This window comes from Pleurodeles waltl, chromosome 7, assembly GCF_031143425.1.
Source record: "Pleurodeles waltl isolate 20211129_DDA chromosome 7, aPleWal1.hap1.20221129, whole genome shotgun sequence".
Lineage (NCBI taxonomy): Eukaryota > Metazoa > Chordata > Amphibia > Caudata > Salamandridae > Pleurodeles > Pleurodeles waltl.
In genome coordinates this window covers 1,085,771,914-1,085,792,398 of record NC_090446.1, presented here as the reverse complement: position 1 = coordinate 1,085,792,398, position 20,485 = coordinate 1,085,771,914, and the positions used below count along the sequence as shown (strand labels likewise).

Here is a 20,485-nt window from a genome sequence, read left to right as displayed (position 1 = left end):
CCCATACTGCCTACCGAGCTGAGAGCCTACCTGAGCTCACTGGAAAAAGCTAAGACTCAGAGGAATACAATAGACAAGGAGGGCACAAAGAGAAAAACAGCGTTCATCAAGATCGTCAAATATTCGGTTGGTAAACAATTAGCTGCTAGTACTTCATGGTTTAGACACTGGAACAATCGTCATGTTAAAAAGAGTTAGATCCTTTACTTCAGCAGAATTTTTTACTTTGCCGAGAAGAGACCAAAATCATACACGACAGGATTTCATACTGGTTCGATAACAAATGTTGAAATAATGTACTAAGTGACGGGGTTGCAGTTGCAGATATTTTTAGCCCAACAGTTCAGCGAAATGTTTCAATTGTATTAATTGTATACATGATGTGAGAGTTTTATATCCACGTCATTGAAATTACTCAAAGGTTTTCTTTATTTTATTGTTTCTCACTTTTTCAGTGGTCTGTTTAAGTGCGTTTGCTGTGTCAGGGTTGGCAGTGTCGTCCTCAAATAGATGGCTTTGTGCCAAGTATACAACACTCTTCTGGCTATGCACCAGAACGTATGCTATTAGTGTATTACATAAATACACACAAAGCGATGGCAACAGAGAGATTGGTCGTGAGATTTCACTTCCTCTGGTGTAATTGGTGGAATTGGTTATGATAATGTCACGCTTTCTGATTTCGTGGTACGGGCCAAAAGCTGCGTCATGCTACATATGGAAATACATGTACTGTTTAGTTACGCAGGGAACAGGATTTGTGACTGAAATCACCTGCTACACGTTTATCATATGTTGATGTAATGCTCCAGTATTACGTGTGTTTATTTCAGTGCCCAGTCAGAGGGATCCCGCTGTAGTTTCGCCTCAGTCAGCTTTGCTCATCGTGTGCCTCCGGTAGCCAATAAAGCCGATTTGCTGCTTGTCTTAGGCCCTCCAAGGCAGCCAGGTGTTTGTTTTCCACACTATGAATACCTTAGCCTCCTCCCTCTCGCAGGTAATCATTATTTACACAACAGGATCTCAGTGTGCCAGGTGCCCGTTCAGTACCGTACCCGCTGCCGTTTCCTGGTCTCCCTCAGTCTGTGCCCGCCTCTCATGCCGGCCCCTCCCTCCGCACCCAGTGCGGTGCACTCTCCGGCTCTGAGCTCCGGTTAAAGTTCATGCAGCTAAAGTCTCCCAGAACGGGACGCAGCACTTGCTGGGATCTTGTCTCTAGGTGGATTTGTTATTTTTTTCATAAGTTTGGATTCACGGAGCCATGGCGTTTGGAAAGACTTCAAAGGATCCTTTCAGCACACACGTAGGACACCTGATAGGTAAGATTAACAGATAAAAGCTGGAGCTGAAGCGCGAGACCGAGGCTGTACACGGAACTCTATCTTACATGTGCAACATCTATACATTCCTGTTCTTTTCAGTGAAACAAAGCAAGGCGGTAATCAAATAATAGATGGAGATGGAATGTGACAATATTTGATACGAGCTTTCTCTGACACACAGGTGGGGTTCAGCTGGGAAGGGGGAGGAGCAACGCATGTAAAGAGCGTGGTTTCCTTCGCTTGTCTACTATAATGTGTTGTTTTGCTAAACCTTGTTCTGTAGTCCGCTTTGTATTACAAATCACACTATTTCCGTAACAGTAGTCTCAGGGAACATTGGTCTGTTAACATACGCCACTATAATGTCACAATGGGACTGTTTTGTTGGGCTATTTTATTTTGGATTGAGTAAGAGCTAATTGAGAATTAATTCAAAATGTCACGTATTCAAACTTGTATAGCTGCTATTCAGTAGACAGTTTTTTTTTCTAAATAACATTTAACATAGCTAAAGCCTCTGGTTGTATTAAGGGAGAGTGAATTTTATTTTTTCACAGTTATAAAGTGCACCGCTATCCAAATTATCACTCCAAAATTCTTCCGGGGATTTTGATGTAGCGATATTCCATGGGTAGGAGAAGGGACTATTGCTAATTTACATCTTTGCATCCTTCTTCCTTTTACTCATCCCAGTATCCACTTTTGATTGGTTCACAGAGTCACAGCAGTACCTGTCAGACTCTCAAGGTTCACCCACCATATTCCGGATACTAAAAGCAGCCATATGCTCTTTGAAGTGTGCGTGGTAGCACTTTCGACGGGCAAAATCTGCAGAGTTTTCCTTTTGCACTCAGAGCATTTTGAAAGATAATATCCTGCCCCCCTTAGGGAGAGAGTCTCAGGTTGAGTGGAGGCAGGGGAGCCAGGAGTAAGTGATACAAGAGACTAAAATCACCTGGCACTGATGCTCACAGAAAGCTAGGCCGCATTTTGTGTAACAGTGCAGGGAGAGAAACGTGAAAGTGACGTGATTTAATTTACTGGTTCAGTAGAGCACGTGCCTTGGCAGTGAGCTTCCAAGTATGTGCTAGTGCAGTGGAGGCGTGAACCAAAGATTTAAAGGAGCCATGCAGCTTTTTGTGTCTTTTATCATTTTGCTCTGTCATAGAGAGTGATAGTGAAGTACCCATTCAGATGGAAACATGTCCACCATTTGGCATCCCTTGACTTGGGGAAGATTCACCAGCCATTGGTTAAGAAACATAGGGTACCGCAGAGTAGCAGAAGGAGATGTGAACTGATAAGTTTTCTGAAAAAAATCCTCCACAATCCCCTCAGCTACAAGGTCTCCTCCAGAGCAGAAGAAGAGACAGCAGAAAGCAAAGTGGAGCTTCCTTTTTGAGTGAGGATGCTGCACATATCAAGGCCCATGAGACAAAAATATGTTTTTTTTTTCAAGCTGAAGGGACAATGGCTATCAGAAACTGTTTATATCTACTTTCTTCTGTATAAAAATCTTTCTCAGGGTCAACACCTATGCCACATATTCAGTCACTGAGGACTCTTAAGCCTTACTAAAGGTGATAGATGTAGGCAGATAGTGTACATTCCTATTTGCGGGAATGCAGAAACAAGTGGACTACTGTTAGAAATGGGGTTTCTGGTTGGCTATGGTATGCACCTCAGCCAGGCAGAACTTACCCACTCTAGTCAGGGCAAGGGAGTTACACGTCCAAGATAACCCCTGCTCACCCCCTTGGTAGCTTGGCACGAGCAGTCAGGCTTAACCCGGAGGCAATGTGTAAAGCATTTGCACAACACACACAATACATGTGACGCAATATCCCCACCACAAATGAAACACAACACCAGATTATATGAAAATATACTGTATTGTACACAAGGCAATTATCAGACCAAACATCACATATCAGTACTATCCTGCTACCTTAGCATTTGTCAGAACGTTACACATTAGTTACTCTGCAACCTAGCAGTAGTCACACATAACACACAGGTTACTCAGTATTCTGCAACATAAGCAGTAGTCAGGAAAGCACGTTATTACATCACAGCACTTGTCATAAGAATATCATAAAATGCCCATAGTAGGAACATTTAGAAACATATGGCAAGTTAGGAAAAACATATTAGCAGGTCATGTCCATAAAAGGAACATTTGCATACACATATGTAAAAGCATCATCAAACAGGCAGGTAACATAAAGCAATCAGCAAAAGTCTTTAGGCAGAACTTGGATTGTAAATACATTAGTTCTTTTAAGTGTACCGGGTTTGATGAAGGCACCTCCAGCGCCTAGGAGAACAAAGAAGGGGCCCCTGGCGCTATTCTGCGCAACGTGGGGGCCTCCCTGGCAATTGTGGGGGAGAGAGGGGCCGCACGCACCCCCTCTATACTCCTGACGGGCTCCTCCTGGGGTCCGCGATCACTGGGGTCCCCCCAGCCCTCTCAAGAGGGGAGGCACCAGCCAGGAAGAATGCAAGGAGGCGGGGGCACCACGCACCCCCTCCGCTTCAAGGGCGTGCCCCTCCTGCGACCCGCGAACGTTGTAGTGCACCCGGGCCTTAACTGGCCCTCCACGAAGGGGGGGAACCAAAAGATCAGTATTGGCCCACACAAGGGCCAAGCCAAGGACCGGTGGCGCGGGGGCCTCTGGTCAGGCTTTCGCCCCGCCCGCAGTCACGGAGAAAGCAGGATGGCCTCATTGTGGCCGGAGGGAACCTCCGATGAGGTTTTCTTACCCCTGCCCAGCTTCCAGCTTTACGAGCGGGCCCACCCAGCCATTGAGGAAGAGGCAGGCACCAAAGTCGGTGCCTGCCAGTGCCCCAGGGGCGCTACACTGAGCGTGCTTCTCCCCGGGGGCACGGCAGGAGCACTCGTGCTCCAAGTTTGTGGATAAGGATGCTTCGGGTGCCCCAGGGGCACTAGAAGGAGCGCTTCGGCTCCTCTCTTTCTCTGCAAGTGCCCTGGGGCTGAAATACAGCGCGCTCTGACGCGCTTTAGTAATTAACAAGGCCTGGCTGCGGCGGTGATTTTTAGCGTCAGGAAAGCGCTTCCACAGCGCCATAAAAATGACTTCACTTCCCTTATTAGGCACTAGGCAATTTAAGAGAAAGCTCTCCTCATGCGCTTGAAAACAGGTGGTTGCAGGGGTCAGAGGCCACAGCACCCTGCCCCTAGGGGGACAACAGTGAAGAGAAAAAGGAATACAGGTGGTAGAGCCCAGCAGCAGGCCAGCCCAAGGAGAACGCAGGCAGTTCCTCAAAGTTACCTAGCAGGTCACAGGTCAGCACAGCAGCAGCAATCCATGGCGGTTCCTGGTGAGTCCCTCCAGCAGCATTGTGTCCAGTTCCAGGTAGTTCAAAGAGTCTCCAAATTGTGGGGACAATTCCCCTGTACTTATACTCAGTCTTTACAGTGTTTTGCAATGGTAGGGAGAGGAGATTCCAGCCAGTTACGACTGGTTCTTGGAGTGCCCCCTCTCTCCTTTCAGCACAGGCTCCAAACATCACTGGGGGGTTAACAACCCTATTGTGTGAGGCCAGGGCACAGCCTTTACAAATGGAGGTGTGCCCCGCCTCTCCCTTCTCTCAGCCCAGGAAGACTATTCAGTATGCAGATGCACCTCTGTGACAGCTCCACCCTCCCTGTGTACAGGCTGTCTGAAAAGTATGCACAAAGCCCCAACTGTCACTCTGCCCAGACGTGCATTGGTGTCAAGTTGCAAAACAACACAGTCATAAGCACAGATAAATGCGCACTTTCTAGAAGTGGCATTTCTGTAATAGTAATAAAAAGTACTCCTACACCAGTAAGCAGCATTTATTATCACCATCACAACCATAACAAACATGCCTACGCTACCCCTCATAAATCAGACAACACCCCTTACACATAAGGCTGGGCATTTCTAATGCAATCCTATGAGAAGGCAGCATTCACAGTAGTGAGACACCAAGTTAGTGTTAGGATTTACAGGAGGCGCGGTCTCTCACAAACTTCCTATGACGATCTCTATACTAAAATGCATGCCTGCTACCTCTCTCTTGCAGCAGGCCACGCCTTCCATGCCATTCTTGTGGCAAATCACATCTGCCTGGAGGCAGTGTTAAATGGTGGGTACGGTGCCCTCATTCCTATTCTGGGCTTGCATTTTCAAGTGGGGACTTCAGTTCCCAACAACCTCCACAGACGGCCATGTTGGGGTGTGGCTGAGGTATAAATACCAGCCACACCCGGTTTCCATTGCGTACTATTCTGGAAACCTCCCTGCAAGTGAGAATTTGATGTTTTTCTCCTGCCGTCTGACAGGGGATTTTCCTTGGAGCGAGTGGACAGACTCGCTGTTGGTGAGTTCATCCGACGGGGCCTCACCCGCCGACCTTTGTGGTTCTTTACTGGAAGCTTTGCTACTTTGTTTCCGCTCCTCCTTTGGGTCTCGGAGACGAGGGGCTTTGCTACTTTGTTTCCGCTTCTCCTTTGGGTTTCCGGGGGGAGCGGTTTTTGGATACTTTGTTTCTGCTCCTCCATTTGTTCTCGGAGACGAGCAGTTTTGACAATTACGATAATTACCAATGTTGTTTAGTTTTATCTTTAGCTGGCATTCCTTTTCTGAAATCTCGATTCTGTTTTGGAATTCTTGGTAATAGAAGAATCCGGTTTGTTTTGTGGGGGAATGCTATTTATGTGTTGACAAACTCATATCTTGTTGAGATTTTATTTGAATTGTATGGAGAAAATACATTAACGCTATTTCAAGTGAATGTTCTTTTGTGCTTTAGAAGAGATCATGAACAAGTCTAATTCAGAGTACTCTTTGTTATAAAATTTTTGATTGCTTAATACAAAATGTTCTATAAAGAATTGTAGTGATCCTTCTTGAGCTCCTGGCATATGCTCTTTGGAAGGATTTCAGTGACGGTATTTACTGCAGCTATTTTGGCTTGGAGTGCCATGATCTGGGTTTAAGCTATCTTAAGAAATTTGTTTTTTCTAGCTAATTGGCTAATTTCCACATTACGAGCAAAAGTGTTTTCTTGCATGATTTTAAAAAACATAAGATTATTGTTACTGTTGTTTTTTCTTTGTACTTAACCAATTCCTTGTCAGATCTCCTTCCTGGCTATTCTTTTCCTGCTTTCCCTTCCCCCCACCTGGCCTCACCAATCTTCAATCAATCAATCAATCAATCAGTTAATTTATAAAGCGCGCTATGTACCCGTAAGGGTTTCAAGGCGCTGAGGGGGGTGGGGTGCTGCTATCGGTCGAAGAGCCATGTCTTGAGGAGTCTCCTGAAGGTGATGAGGTCCTGGGTCTGGCGCAGGGAGGTCGGGAGTGAGTTCCAGGTCTTGGCAGCGAGGTAGGAGAAGGATCTGCCGCCGGAGGTCTTGCGCTGGATTCGGGGAACGATGGCGAGGGAGAGGTTGGTGGAGCGGAGATGGCGGGAGGGGACGTAGAAGTTGAGTCTGTTGTTCAGGTAGGCGGGTCCGGTGTCGTGTAGTGCTTTGTGCGCGTGGGTGAGAAGTTTAAAGGTGATCCTCTTGTCCACGGGGAGCCAGTGGAGGTCTTTCAGGTGGTGGGAGATGTGACATCGGCGGGGTATGTCGAGGATCAAGCGGGCTGATGCCTTCTGGATGCGTTGGATTCGTTGGATGTCTTTTGTTGGGATGCCTGTGTAGAGTGCGTTGCCATAGTCAAGTCTGCTACTGACGAGGGCTTGGGTCACCGTTTTTCTGGTTTCCGTTGGGATCCACTTGTAAATTCTACGGAGTATGCGGAGGGTGTTGAAGCAGGAGGAGGAGACTGCGTTGACCTGTTTGGACATGGTGAGATCGGAGTCGAGGATGAAGCCGAGGTTGCGTGCGTGGTTGGCTGGAGTAGGTGGGGGGCCCAGTGCGGTGGGCCACCAGGAGTCCCAGGCAGAGGGGGAGCGACCGAGGATGAGGACTTCCGTCTTGTCGGAGTTTAGTTTCAGGCGGCTGTTTCTCATCCATTCGGCAATGGATTTCAGTCCCTCGTGGAGGTTGGCTTTGGCGGTGTGTGGATCTTTTGTAAGGGAGAGGACGAGCTGGGTGTCGTCGGCGTAGGAGAGGATGCTGAGGCTGTGCTGACGGGCCAGTTGAGCGAGGAGTGCCATGTATACGTTGAACAGCGTTGGGCTTAGCGAGGAGCCTTGGGGGACGCCGCAGATGAGGTTGGTGGCTTCGGAGCGGAAGGGTGAGAGTCGGACTCTCTGGGTTCTACCGGAGAGAAAAAAGGAGATCCAGTTGAGGGCTTTCTCTTGAATTCCGGCTTCGTGGAGACGTGTTAGTAGGGTGCGGTGGCAGACCGTATCGAAGGCGGCGGATAGGTCTAGGAGGATGAGGGCTGAAGTTTTGCCGTTGTACATTTGTTGTCTGATGTCATCTGTGGCGGCGAGGAGTGCAGTCTCAGTGCTGTGGTTGCGTCTGAATCCGGATTGGGAGGGGTCTAGGATGGAGTTGTGTTTGAGGTAGTGGGTGAGCTGTGCGTTGACGATCTTCTCGATGACCTTCGCTGGGAAGGGGAGGAGGGAGATCAGTCGGAAGTTTTTGAGGTCGTTGAGGTCAGCCTTGGGTTTCTTGAGGAGGGGTTGGATATCGGCGTGCTTCCAGCTGTCCGGGAAGGTTGCGGTGTCGAAGGATAGGTTGATGATCTTGCGGAGTTGGGGGGCGATGGTGGAGTTGGCTTTGTTGTAGACGTGGTGTGGGCAGGGGTCAGAGGGAGATCCTGAGTGGATGGAGTTCATGGTCTTTAGGGCTTCGGCGTCATTTACGTGGGTCCAGGTGTTGATGCGGATGGCGTGGGAGGAGTTGTTGGGGGTGGGGTCTGGCGGAGGTGTGGTGTTGAAGCTGTCGTGGATGTCAGCGATTTTCTGGTAGAAAAAGGTGGAGAGTTCGTCGCAGAGTTTCTGGGATGGTGGGACGTCGTTGACGTTGGCGTTGGGGTTGGAGAGCTCCTTTACAATGCAGAAGAGTTCCTTGCTGTCGTGTGCGTTGTTGTTTAGGCGTTCTGTGAAGTGGGAGCGTTTGGCGAGTCGGATAAGTTGGTGGTGTTTGCGGTTGGCTTCCTTGTGGGTTGCTAGGCTGTCGGGTGTGCGCTCGAGGATCCATTTTTTCTTGAGTTTCTGGCAGGTGCGTTTGGAGGTGATCAGTTCGTCTGTGAACCAGGCTGCTTTTTTCTTTTCTTGGTTGACGGTGGGCCTCTTGAGTGGTGCGAGGGTGTTGGCACAGTTGAGAATCCACTGCTGGAGGTTGATGGCTGCGGAGTCCGGGTCGGTGGGGTCGGGAGGAGGGTTCTTGGTGAGGGTGCTGGTTAGTTGGTCTTCAGTGACTTTTCCCCAGCGGCGGCGTGGCGGTAGCGGGGTGCGGTGGTGTTGGGTGTTTTTCTTGAAAGTGAAGTGGACGCAGTGGTGGTCGGTCCAGTGGAGTTCAGTGGTGTGGCTGAATACGATGTGGTTCCTTGCAGTGAAGAGTGGGTCTAGGGTGTGACCGGCGACGTGGGTGGGTGCGTTGACCAGTTGTCTGAGTCCAAGGTTGGACAGGTTGGTGGTCAGTGATGCGGTGTTGGCGTCATTGTTGTTTTCCAGGTGGAAGTTGAGGTCTCCCAGGAGGATGTAGTCTGTTGAGGCGAGGGCGTGGGTGCTTGCGAGGTCAGAGATGGTGTCACTGAAGGGGGGTCTAGGTCCTGGAGGTCGGTATATGAGGGTTCCTCTGAGGGTAGTGTTGGGGTCCATGTGGATCTGGAAGTGAAGGTGCTAGGCTGTCTTGAGGGTGTCTTCCGTGTGGGTGTGGATCTTGAGGGTGGATTTGTGGACGATGGCTACTCCTCCACCGATTCCGTTGGTGCGATCTCTTCTGGTGATCTTGTAGCCGTCCAGGATGGCGATGGCGATGTCTGGGGCCGAGGAGTCGTTCCACCAGGTTTCAGTCAGGAAGGCTACGTCAAGGGTGGTGGTGTCGAGCAGGTCCCAGAGCTCGATGGAGTGTTTTCGTGCGGAGCGTGTGTTGAGGAGGATGCAGTGCAGGTGGTTGGTGTTGGCTGTTGCAGGCTTCGTTGTTCTGTTGCAGGTGAAGTTGCATGTGCGGCAGGAGAAGGGTCCTTTGGTGTTCTTTGGGGTGGCCCGGAAGCAGGCAGTGGATGAGCCGGGGTTAAGGGCGAGGAGTTCGCTGGCTGAGTATCGCAGGTTGGTGGTGCGGGAGGCGTGCAGACCAGGGGGGGTGGTGCTGGGCGCGGTCCAGGCGTGGACGGGCGCAGACTGGCTTGCCTTTGGCGCGCCCCCGGCGTGCCAGCGGCGCGGACACGCAGCGCCAGCCATTAATAAGGGAGGGCGGAGGGAGGAGCAGCTGGGAGGTGGGAGGGAGCGGCGAATGGGGGCGCGAGGGGGGCGGGGCCACGGGGAGGCAGCGGCAGGGAGAGAACGGCAAGGGGGGAGCGCACAAGGGGCGAAAAAGCCGGAAACAAGGCAAAGTAACAAGAGTAAGGCACAATTCAAAAACAGTCACAAAAATACGCTAAATGGCACAAGTACAATTGGAATACAGCAGTCAGAAGGGGCACAAATGGGGGCTAGCGCGCAAGGAGGCAGATGCTGAAAAAGTGGAAAAACACTTACAGGAACGGTGAAAAAGCGGCAGAAGCCACGGGCCTCGAACACGCTAGCAGCAGCGTGGGCGGGGGTCAGGGGCACGAGACAGCAGGGTGGTGCTGCGGACGTGGGGGGCAAGCTCTGGACCAAAACAGGTCATTAAGGCATCTGAATTGGTGCTGTCTGGAGGTGGGCTCTTGATTAGCGTTGTGCAGATCCCGAGGAATTGGGCCTTGACAGAATAGTAAGCCCACGAGAATTACATTCCTCTTGGTCTGTGCGGGTGCTGGTCAAGATGGCGACCTTGGATACTGTCATGCAAGCTCTTACACAATTACAAAAGGAATTACAGGAATCCAAAAATGCTACAGCGGCTTTAGTTACGAAAGTAACGCAATTACAAGCTAAAGTGGACGGCACAGGAACCACACCTCAAGGAGCTACACTCCAGCCACCGTTACCCACTCTTGCCAGCAATATTTCCATGAATATCCCTGTGCAGATTACCCTTGCAGCTCCCGAGAGGTTTTCAGGACACCTCTCTAAGGTACAAATCTTTCTTACTCAGGTGGAGTTACACTTCACATGTCGTCCAGCCGCCTTTCCAGATTCAGAATCTAGAATTGCCTTTCTTTTTTCGTATTTGACTGGCGATGCTACTACTTGGGCAGTCCCTTTGGAACCTCAGGACAGCCAGTTGCTGTACAATTGACGTCTGTTTGTAGAAGAGTTCGAAAAGGTCTTTGATCGACGTGCTGTCACCATGTCAGCTGATAAGGAACTTATAGAGCTACGACAAGGCAATAAAGATCTCTTCTCTTACTTGTCTCATTTGAATCGATTGGTGGTAGAAACATCTTGGCCAGAGGAGAAAATATCTGCACTCTTCTATCAGGCGGTCAAAGAAGAACTAAAGGACATCCTGGCTCAAACTGATCCCCAACCTAAAACCTGTACAGATTTAATAAATCTAACTTTGCGACTGGATCACAGGCTTACTGAAAGAAAAGGAGACAAAAAGCGGCATGAGCATGGAAATTGGCGGTCGGATAAATATCGAAATCCCTTACCCTCGGGGTCCTCAGAAAATGCTGGTGAACCCATGGAAATAGGAACTGTTGGACAGCCCTTAACCAAAGAAGAAAAAGAGTTACAACGCCGTAAAGGTCAATGTTTGTACTGTGGGAAAAAAGGACATTTTGTGAGAGATTGTTTATCTAAACCTAAAAACAAAACGGACTACACTACCACTCCAAATAAACAAGTAGATATGCTTGAGAACCCTGAGGAAAACTAGAAGGCCCAGGAAACAAGGAAGGGGACCTCTTGGGTAAATTAATGATCGCTTCATTACATTTTAATTCAGTTCAACATTGCAGACACCTTCGACTTTCTATTCAAATTATGGTTTTAGGAAAATGGCAAAAAGTCCAAGCCTTAATAGACTCTGGGGCAACTGGAAACTTTGTAGACTCACAAACTGTCAGAACATTACAACTCACGTATGTCAAAAAGAAGTTACCAGAGATCGTGCAAGCAGTGGATGGTAATGAGTTATCCGGAGGTCCAGTCACCACGTGTACCTCACTGACTCACATGAAGTGTCAGGATGTCGACGGTCATGAACATCAAGAGAGACTACTCTTTGATATCATTCAGGCACCCCAATAAGGCTTCATATTGGGCATGCCTTGGTTAATGCTGCATAATCCACACATAGACTGGCAAAAACAAACTGTATAATTTTCCTCAGCATACTGCCAAAAGAATTGTTTCCACTTTGATAAGGAAAGGCCCCATCTACATAAAGCTACTGCAGCGCAAAAAGCAATCACTTTGCCTGCAATATATGCTGAATATGCCGATATCTTTAGTGAACAACAGCAAGTACCTTGCCTCCTCATAGACCATGCGACTGCCAAATAGATCTTTTACCTTGTGCTAATATACCTACGGCAGAATTTATGCTCTATCTGAAAAAGAAAACCTATATCTGCGAGAGTACCTTGACCAATGTTTAGCAACAACTTAATTCGTCCATTTCGCTCCCCAGCTGCCTCTCCATTGTTGTTTGTACCAAAGGAAAACTGTGAGTAAAGACCTTGTATAGACTACAGAGCATTGAATAAAATCACCGTCAAGAACAAATATCCATTGCCATTTATCCCAGTACTATAAGATCAAGTCAAAAACGCAGTTATATATACTAAGCTTGATCTTCGTGGAGCCTATCACTTAGTCCGCATACGTGAAGGAGACAAATGGAAAACAGCATTTAAAACCCGTGATGGGTTATTTGAGTTTCAAGTAATGCCCTTCGGACTGTGCAACGCTACCGCTGCCTTTTAGTACTTTATTAATGATGTGCTAAGGGAATATCTCAATATTTTTGTGATTGTTTACATCAATGACATCCTGATTTATTCCAATTCAGAAAAGGAACACGAAGAACATGTGTAAAGAGTGCTACATACCTTACAAATTCATTGTTTATATTGTAAACTAAGCAAATACGTGTTCCACAGTAGAACAGTGGAATTTCTAGGAGTTACTTTAACCCCTAATGGTATGCAGATGACGGAATGAAAAATCCAAGTAGTGATTGAATAGACCACACCAAAATCGGTCAGAGATGTCCAATGCTTCCTGGGCTTTGCTAATTTCTACTGCCGTTTTATTGACCATTTCTCTCAAAAGGTAGCACCGATCACTAAACTATTACGTAAAAATACTCCCTTCAATTGGTCTATGGAAACCGAGGAAGCATTTATCACGTTAAAAAAGGCTTTCACTACTGCACCTATTTTGGCTCACCCTAAAGTCACAGAACCCTTCATTGTGGAAGCAGATGCTTCAGATGTGGCAATAGGAGCGATATTGGTTCAACGTCACCCTAACACCAGACAGTTACATCCAATTGCCTATATGTCAAGAAAATTAAACACTGCTGAGCAAAATTACACCATTGCAGAGAAATAATTATTAGCAATTCAAGAGGCTTTTAAGGAGTGGAGACACTATTTATCAGGAACAAAACACATAATCACAGTATGCTCAGATCACCGAAACTTACAATTCATGAGTTCAGCTAGAATATTGTCTCCCAGACAACTACGATGGATGCTGTTCTTCGCTGAATTTGATTTTGTGGTAACTTTCAGGCGCGGGATAGAGAATAGAAAAGCAGATGCTTTGACAAGATAGGACTCTTCTCTAGCACATGAAGAAGCAAAACCACAGCCTATCATAGAACCTTCAAAAGTGTTATGTCTCATAGCTGCTGACAAATGTCTTGATCTTATTCACTCTCACTTTCACATCACCGAGTAGCAGAACTGGTTACAACAGAGTTCCAGACATTCCATCCAGCGGGGTCTGCCTTTATTTGAATCATGAGTCTTCTTACCAACCACCGACTTAAGACTAACAGCTTTCCATTGGTTACACACCCTTCCTTTGGAAGGGCATCGAGGCCCCCAGAAAACCATGGAACTCATGAAAAGATATATCTGGTGGCCCACTTTCTCCAAAGACATCAAACAATTACTTCGGTCATGTGAAATTATGCTCGGTGTAAAAGTTCACACAGCAAGCCAAAGGGTTTATTAATCCCCCTGCCAACCCCAAATCAACCATGGGAACACATCTCCATGTACTTCCTTTCTGGACTCCCTGAAGTATGTCATTTAAACACAATTCTGGTGGTAGTAGACATCCTCCCCCAGTACGCACACTTTATTGGTTGTAAGGGTCCCCCAACAGCGAGTGCTTTAGCCAAAATTATTCTTCAAAATATTGTCCACCTTCATGGGATCCCAACGACTATCCTCTCTCACAGAGGGACACAATTCTCTGCTTGTTTTTGGCAAGAGTGGTGCCGGGCCTTGCATATTGACTCTACACTGTCCACCAGTCACCATCCACAAACAAACAGTCAAACCGAGAGGTTAAATCGAACACTAAAGCAATATTTATGATGTTATGCGCCTGACACTCCAACGACATGGCCCGACCTTCTCTGGCTCGCTGAATTGGCATACAATAATTCTTGTCATTCATGAACTAAAAATACTCCTTTCTATGGTTTGTAGAGTCGTCACCCACACATTCTACCTGTTACAATACCAATTGCAACACAAAAATTGCCTGCGGTCCAAGACATGTTATCTCATATGCGAAAAATACATTTACGACTACAAAAGAATTTACAACAAGCTAAAACAAAGTACAAAATACAATACAATAAAAGACATCAGACTGGCCCTATATACAAAGAAAAGGATAAGGTTTGGCTTGCTACAAAAAAGTTTAAGTTTAAGGATAAGAACATGTTTCACTCTAAGTTCATAGGGCCATACAAAATCCTTCGCCAGATAAATCCAGTAACGTATAAATTGAAATTACCCCCCTCCTTGCGAATGCACCCAGTTTTTCACACATCTTTGCTTAAACCTGCCGCTCCTTCCAGTGTGCCTCATCCGACCCCGCTTTTGGTCCAAGGGCAACAGGAATATGAGGTACGAGCCATCCTGGACTCCCATCTTCATGGTTCTTCCTTATGGTATTTAGTAGCATGGAAGGGATATGGAGCTGAGGATAATTCTTGGGAACCCGCCTCACACGTCCATGCTCCCCGCTTGGTAAAGCGTTTCCATCTTCTCTACCCATCTAAGTCTGGTCTGAGACCGCACCCGGGGAGGGGGTGTACTGTAAGGATTTACAGGAGGCACGGTCTCTCACAAACCACCTATGACGAGCTCTCTACTAAAATGTGTGCCTGCTACCTTCTCTCTTGCAGCAGGCCACACCTTCCATGCCATCCATGTGGCAAATCACATCTGCCTGGAGGCAGTGTTAAATGGTGGATACAGTGCCCTCATTCCTATTCTGGGCTTGCATTTTCAAGTGGGGACTTCAGTTCCCAACAACCTCCATGGGCGGCCATGTTGGGGTGTGGCTGAGGTATAAATACCAGCCAGACCCAGTTTCCAGCACTTACTATTCTGGAAACCTCCCTGCGAGTGAGACTTCTCTGTTTTTCCTCCTGCCGTCTGACAGGGGATTCTCCTTGGAGCGAGTGGACGGACTCGCTGCTGGTGAGTTCGTTCTGAAGGGCCTCCCCAGCTGGCCTTTGTGGTGCTTTACTGAAAGCTTTGCTACTTTGTTTCCACTTCTTTTTTGGGGTTCGGAGGGGAGCGGTTTTTGGATACTTTGTTTCCGCTCCTCCATTTGTTCTCGGAGACGAGTGGTTTTGACAATTACGATAATTACCAATGTTGTTTAGTTTTATCTTTAGCTGGCATTCCTTTTTTGAAATCTCAATTCTGTGTTGGAATTCTTAATAATAGAAGAATCGGGTTTGTTTTGTGGGGGAATGCTATTCATGTGTTGACAAACTAATTTCTTGTTGAGATTTTATTTGGATGTTATGAAGAAAATACATTAACGCTATTTCAAGTGAATGTTCTTTTGTGCTTTAGAAAAGATTGTGAACAACTCTAATTCAGAGTACTCTTTGTTATAAAATCTTGGATTGCTTAAAACAAAATGTTCTATAAAGAATTGTAGTGATCTTTCTTGAGCTCCTGGCATATGCTTTTGGAAGGATTTCAGTGATGGTATTTACTGCAGTTATTTTGGCTTGGAGTGACACGATCTGGGTTTAAGCTATCTTAAGAAATGTGTTTTATGTAGCTAATTGGCTAATTTCCACATTACTAGCAAAAGTGTTTTCTTGCATGATTTAAAAAAAATAAGATTATTGTTACTGTTGTTTTTTCTTTCTACTTAACCAATTCCTTTTCAGATCTCCTTCCTGGCTGTTCCTTTCCTGCTTTCCCTTCCCCCCGCCTGGCCTCACCAATCTTCAGCTCCATAAAGGCATCTGAATTGGTGCTGCCTGGAGGTGGGCTCTTGATTAGCATCGTGCAGATCCCGAGGAATTGGGCCTTGACAGTTATGCTGTTTGTCACTACCAGGACAGGCCACGCAACCTGGCACATGTCCTGCCTTCCACATACATGGCACCCTGCCCATAGGGCTAGCTAGGGCATACCTTAGGGGTGACTTACATGTAGTAAAAGGGGAGTTCTGGGCCTGGCAGAAAACTGCACACACAGGCCCTGCACTAGCCGGCCTGAGACAGGTTTGAAAGTCTACTTCAGTGGGTGTCGCAAGCAGCGCTGCAGGCCCACTAGTAGTATTTAATTTACAGGCCCTGGGTATAGAGATACCACTGTGCAAGGGACTTACAGGTAAATTATATATTCGAAATAGGTATAAGCCAATAATTCCAACTTTAGATGGGAGAGCACCTGCACTTTAGCACTGGTCAGTAGTGATAAAGTGCTCAGAGTCCTAGAGCCAACAGTGAGAGGTCAGAAAAACCAGGAGGAAGGAGGAAAAAAGACTGTGGATGACTCTGCATAATGAAAAAAGTCCAACATTTACAAAATTACAATTGGAAAAAACAATATACAACATCAAAAGGCCCTAACAAAAATCTTCACAATGAAAATCTACCACCAGGGCTTGTCAAAGAGGAAGACCAACATCCGAACCCTTGCTTACTATATGAGATTTCATTTAACAGAATGCCTGTCTACAGTCTGTAAAACAGTGTGATAACAATCCGCTGTTAAAGGCCAGTTGGCTTTAACAAATGTTTTTTAGAATGAATACATCCAGCCTACTGCGTTCACCATAAGTTTCCTAACAAATAGATAACATCTATCCCACATAACTTTTTCCAGGAAACCAATCAGGCCTACAGCCTTTATCAGAGGACTTTCACTGTACCAATTCACTTTTATGATACTGAGTCTAAGCTTTCCCATAAGGCAACCTTAAAGGATACAGTCACAAATTTACAAATGCATACAAAACTAAAGTTTACAAAGCAAGCACTATTTCTGCTAAGAGTGCAAATACTCTATCCCTAACCAAGACAAAAACCCTTTCCTTTGAAATAAATGTTGAAGTTGACATGTAAAAAAAATACTTCTCTGCAGGCTTAATGTGGAGTAATAACAATCCAACGCTTAATGCCTGTTGACATTAAAGTATGCTTTTCACAAGAAATATATCAGTCCTACTACTTTTATTGTAACTTTTCACAATAAAATGTTTAGGCCTATTGCCTTGATCACCGTCTTTCTGCCATAACCAACATAGCCTGCAGTATTGAGCATACTTTTTATCATAAGTCAAAAATGCAATGTAGGCATTCTGTTTCAGTAAAAACATACAACTTCAGCCCTACAGGAAGCCATACTCAATGCAACCTACTTGTGGCAGAGCCTAAATCCCTCTCTCAGTAGTATATCTGAAAGCTCTTTTTCTGCTATTCACATAAAGCCTAGTGACAGATGTGAGATCAGGTCAGCCCTACGAAGAAGTGCACCAGAAGTCAGACTGATAAGTGAAATGACTATGCCAATATTGATCCCCAAGTTATACTTTTCAGAATCTTTTATGTAGAAGCTAGACAGGGGGCATGGCCACACCAAAGACCAAGACGGCCTTCTGGCAGTGATGCGCTGGTGGCCTTCATCCAATAAGGTTCAGGCTGAAATTGTTATCTGCAGGCATCAGGACTATGAAATATGACTCCCTAATGGCACTGGCATGATTGAGTGCTGGCTTATTGGAGTTTGGCACCCATGAACACGTCAAACACAGACAAGTGAGTTGCGGCCCGGCTCCTGCCTTTTAGTTCTCACAGTGACAGAGGCCGCAGGTGAGCCTGAGGCTTGAGGCTACCGACCCTCGCTGGGCCCCTTGCGTCCCTTGTGCTTAGTGGAGGAGATCAGCCGCACAGGAAGAAGGTGTCCATGACCACTCGGAGGAGGTGGGTGCAGAGTACTGCTGTGAACCGGCTGCAGGGCCTGGCTGACCTGATGGTTTGGTTGAACTTGCAGGGTGTGGTGTCCAGGCTGTGGCTGTGTGCCTCACATGTGCAATCCAGAGGCCTTGTTCCACTTCGGCTCTCTCCTGCACACCCTTCTCTGCTGCAACACATGGGATATTCCGCCCATTGGGGAGAGTGCAGCACTATACATTACAAAGTGGCCACTGCTGTGAAAGCCTCATTGCTTTAACACATGTGCATGAACCGAACTGCATGGTGCCTTGACACCTCGTCCCAGAATTCCCCATCAGCCTGATTGTGTGGCCTGCTGTGCTTACCTGCTTTTTCCCCCACACTTTATATAATATTAATGAAGCTTGTGATTGCTGGTGTCTGTTACGTGTTCAACTTCCTGTCTTCAGACTAGGGAACTGTGCGTTTTACTGCAACACCCAGATCATATACCTGACTGCGCATTGTAGAAGACACCTTTGCTACCATTCACCATTCATAACAGCCCACAGAGGAATTCTCAATAAATACATTTGCAGCAACTCAGTGGGGTTACACATATGGTGACACTACTGCGCACGTGTGAGCAACAGCCTAATTCAAAGCCTAACCATCATGGTAAGAGGGGACCGTAAACATTGTAAATCTTTGTTTGAGAAGTTTTGAGCTTCAGGGCACACAGAAGCCCCATCTTATACAGAGAAGGGTGCAGTTGGGAATATCAACCCAAAACAAATAATGGGCTCATTGGCTATATTGGAAGAGCTTCGTGCAGGCTTCCGCTCCATTGACATCCACTTTGACACCCTTGTGGGGAGGCTTGACTGCATAGACAAAGACACAGACCACTAGGGCGGTCAGCTGGATGGTACGGAGGAATGCATATCGAGCCTGGAGAACAGCACTGCGACCATCACCAAATAAATTGATAAACTTGAGCGTCCCCTAAAATCTGTGGTGATGAAAAATTATCTAGAAGTACGGTTCCAAAGAATTATTATCCAGATAGTAGGCACTGCGAAATCCCATGACATGGACCGCCTGGACCAGTTTGTGGAACATCTCGGGCCGAACTCTTTGACCACCAAAACTTCACTTCCACTTTTGTGGTTGAAAGAGCCCATCGATCTCTTGTCCCACTCCTGCCTCCAGATGCCCCACATCAACCCTTCATAGTCTGCTTACTTAATTTCAGGGACACAACACTCCACCTAGTGTGAGAACACGGCTCACTGTACTACCAAGGCTCTCCAATATCCTTATACCCCAACTTCATGCTGGCAGTGCAGTAGGGACAACACAAATTTGCCAACACTAAGAACTTGCTGCGCAAACATGGACTGAAGAATGGCATGCTCTACGTGGCCCACCTCTGGGTGGAACTAAACAGGAAGCATCACATTTTTGACACCCTGGCTGGTGCTGTAACTTTCTGCATACAATACAGCAAGGAGGCCTCACCCTCTCTGGGCAACATCCCTTGAACGTTCCCCCCCATGTACATGCCACAGGAAGCGCAAATCTCTTCCCATCTGACTGATTGTTTTTTTTGTAGCCCACCTTTCACTTACTCTATCAGGCTGCCTGGGCTGCTCTCACAGTTACTGGGCAGTACCTCTCTGATCTCAGATTCTTGGTAAGTTTATACATGACTGCACTCTTGAATCCCGTTCCTACATTTGATGCATCAGTTATTATTCACTAATGGGCCCCTTTAGCCAAAGCATTGCTCACCTCCTGAGATGTATATCATGCTGGAACCTAGTGGGGTGTTTGTGCTTTTGTTCTTTTTGACTTTCAGTATTGGGCTTTTCTGGGTGGTTCCTTGCCTGATTTGGGGGGGGAGGAAATTGGTTGTTAGTATGGTTTTTCTGTATGTCAACCACTGTGCACTGTGCACACACTCATATGAGTTTACCTCTGGATGACAGTGCATGACATGGGGTGAGAGCATGTGGCTGAATTCACATTCTTGTCATAGAATATTATATTAGAATATTAGTGGCCTCAACAACCCCACAAGGGCAAATGGGTACTTTCCTATCTTACCCAGCATGGTGTTAAAATAGCCTTCATACAGGAAACACACCTCCTGCTTGAAGATTCACACACACTTGCATCCTCTTGGGGTCCCCACCAATATTTCTCTTGTTACAGTACGTATTCCAGGGAGTGTTCATTTTAGTACATAAAAAGTATCCCCTTCCACCCATCAGCCAGTTTTATGGATAACAGTGGGAGATATATGCTCCTTGCAGGTAATATGCCAGGACTGCAACTCCTATTGGTTAACATCTATGCCCCCAAGGACTCCCCTGAGTTTTTCTAAGAAGTCTCATCCCAGATGGGGCAAACGGACACTGACTTTATTCTCCTGGGTGGGGACCTTAATATGGCAGTGAACCCATTATTGGACTCTATTATGTGAATGCAGCAAGCTGCAGCCACCATTGATCCTTTGGGATATTCATGACACCTGCGCTGTGTGAGACACATGGCGCCTGAAACATGTCAACACTCCTGGGTATACATTTTACTCCATGTCCCATGTGGTGTGTACACACATAGATTACTGGAACATATCCACAAAGAGCACCCCCTAGCTGGATGATGTAAAGTAAAGTATAACATATGTTATCGGATCACTCTCTGCTGTAAATGGTGCTACGCTTGCC

The 20,485-nt window shown here is 46.8% G+C and overlaps 1 protein-coding gene across 2 annotated transcripts in view; it reads left to right on the top strand.

The window, feature by feature from the left end:
• Positions 1-1,077: 1,077 nt before the first annotated feature.
• TOM1L1 (target of myb1 like 1 membrane trafficking protein) overlaps positions 1,078-20,485 on the top strand; it is a 501,668-nt gene continuing 482,260 nt past the window's right edge. The window contains exon 1 of one of the 2 annotated variants that reach the window (XM_069200030.1): positions 1,078-1,319. In XM_069200030.1, the coding sequence (XP_069056131.1) occupies positions 1,262-1,319 (58 nt within the window). In that variant the 5' untranslated portion in view covers positions 1,078-1,261. The remainder of the gene's footprint in view (positions 1,320-20,485) is intronic. The other variant, XM_069200031.1, reaches the window with a different exon arrangement.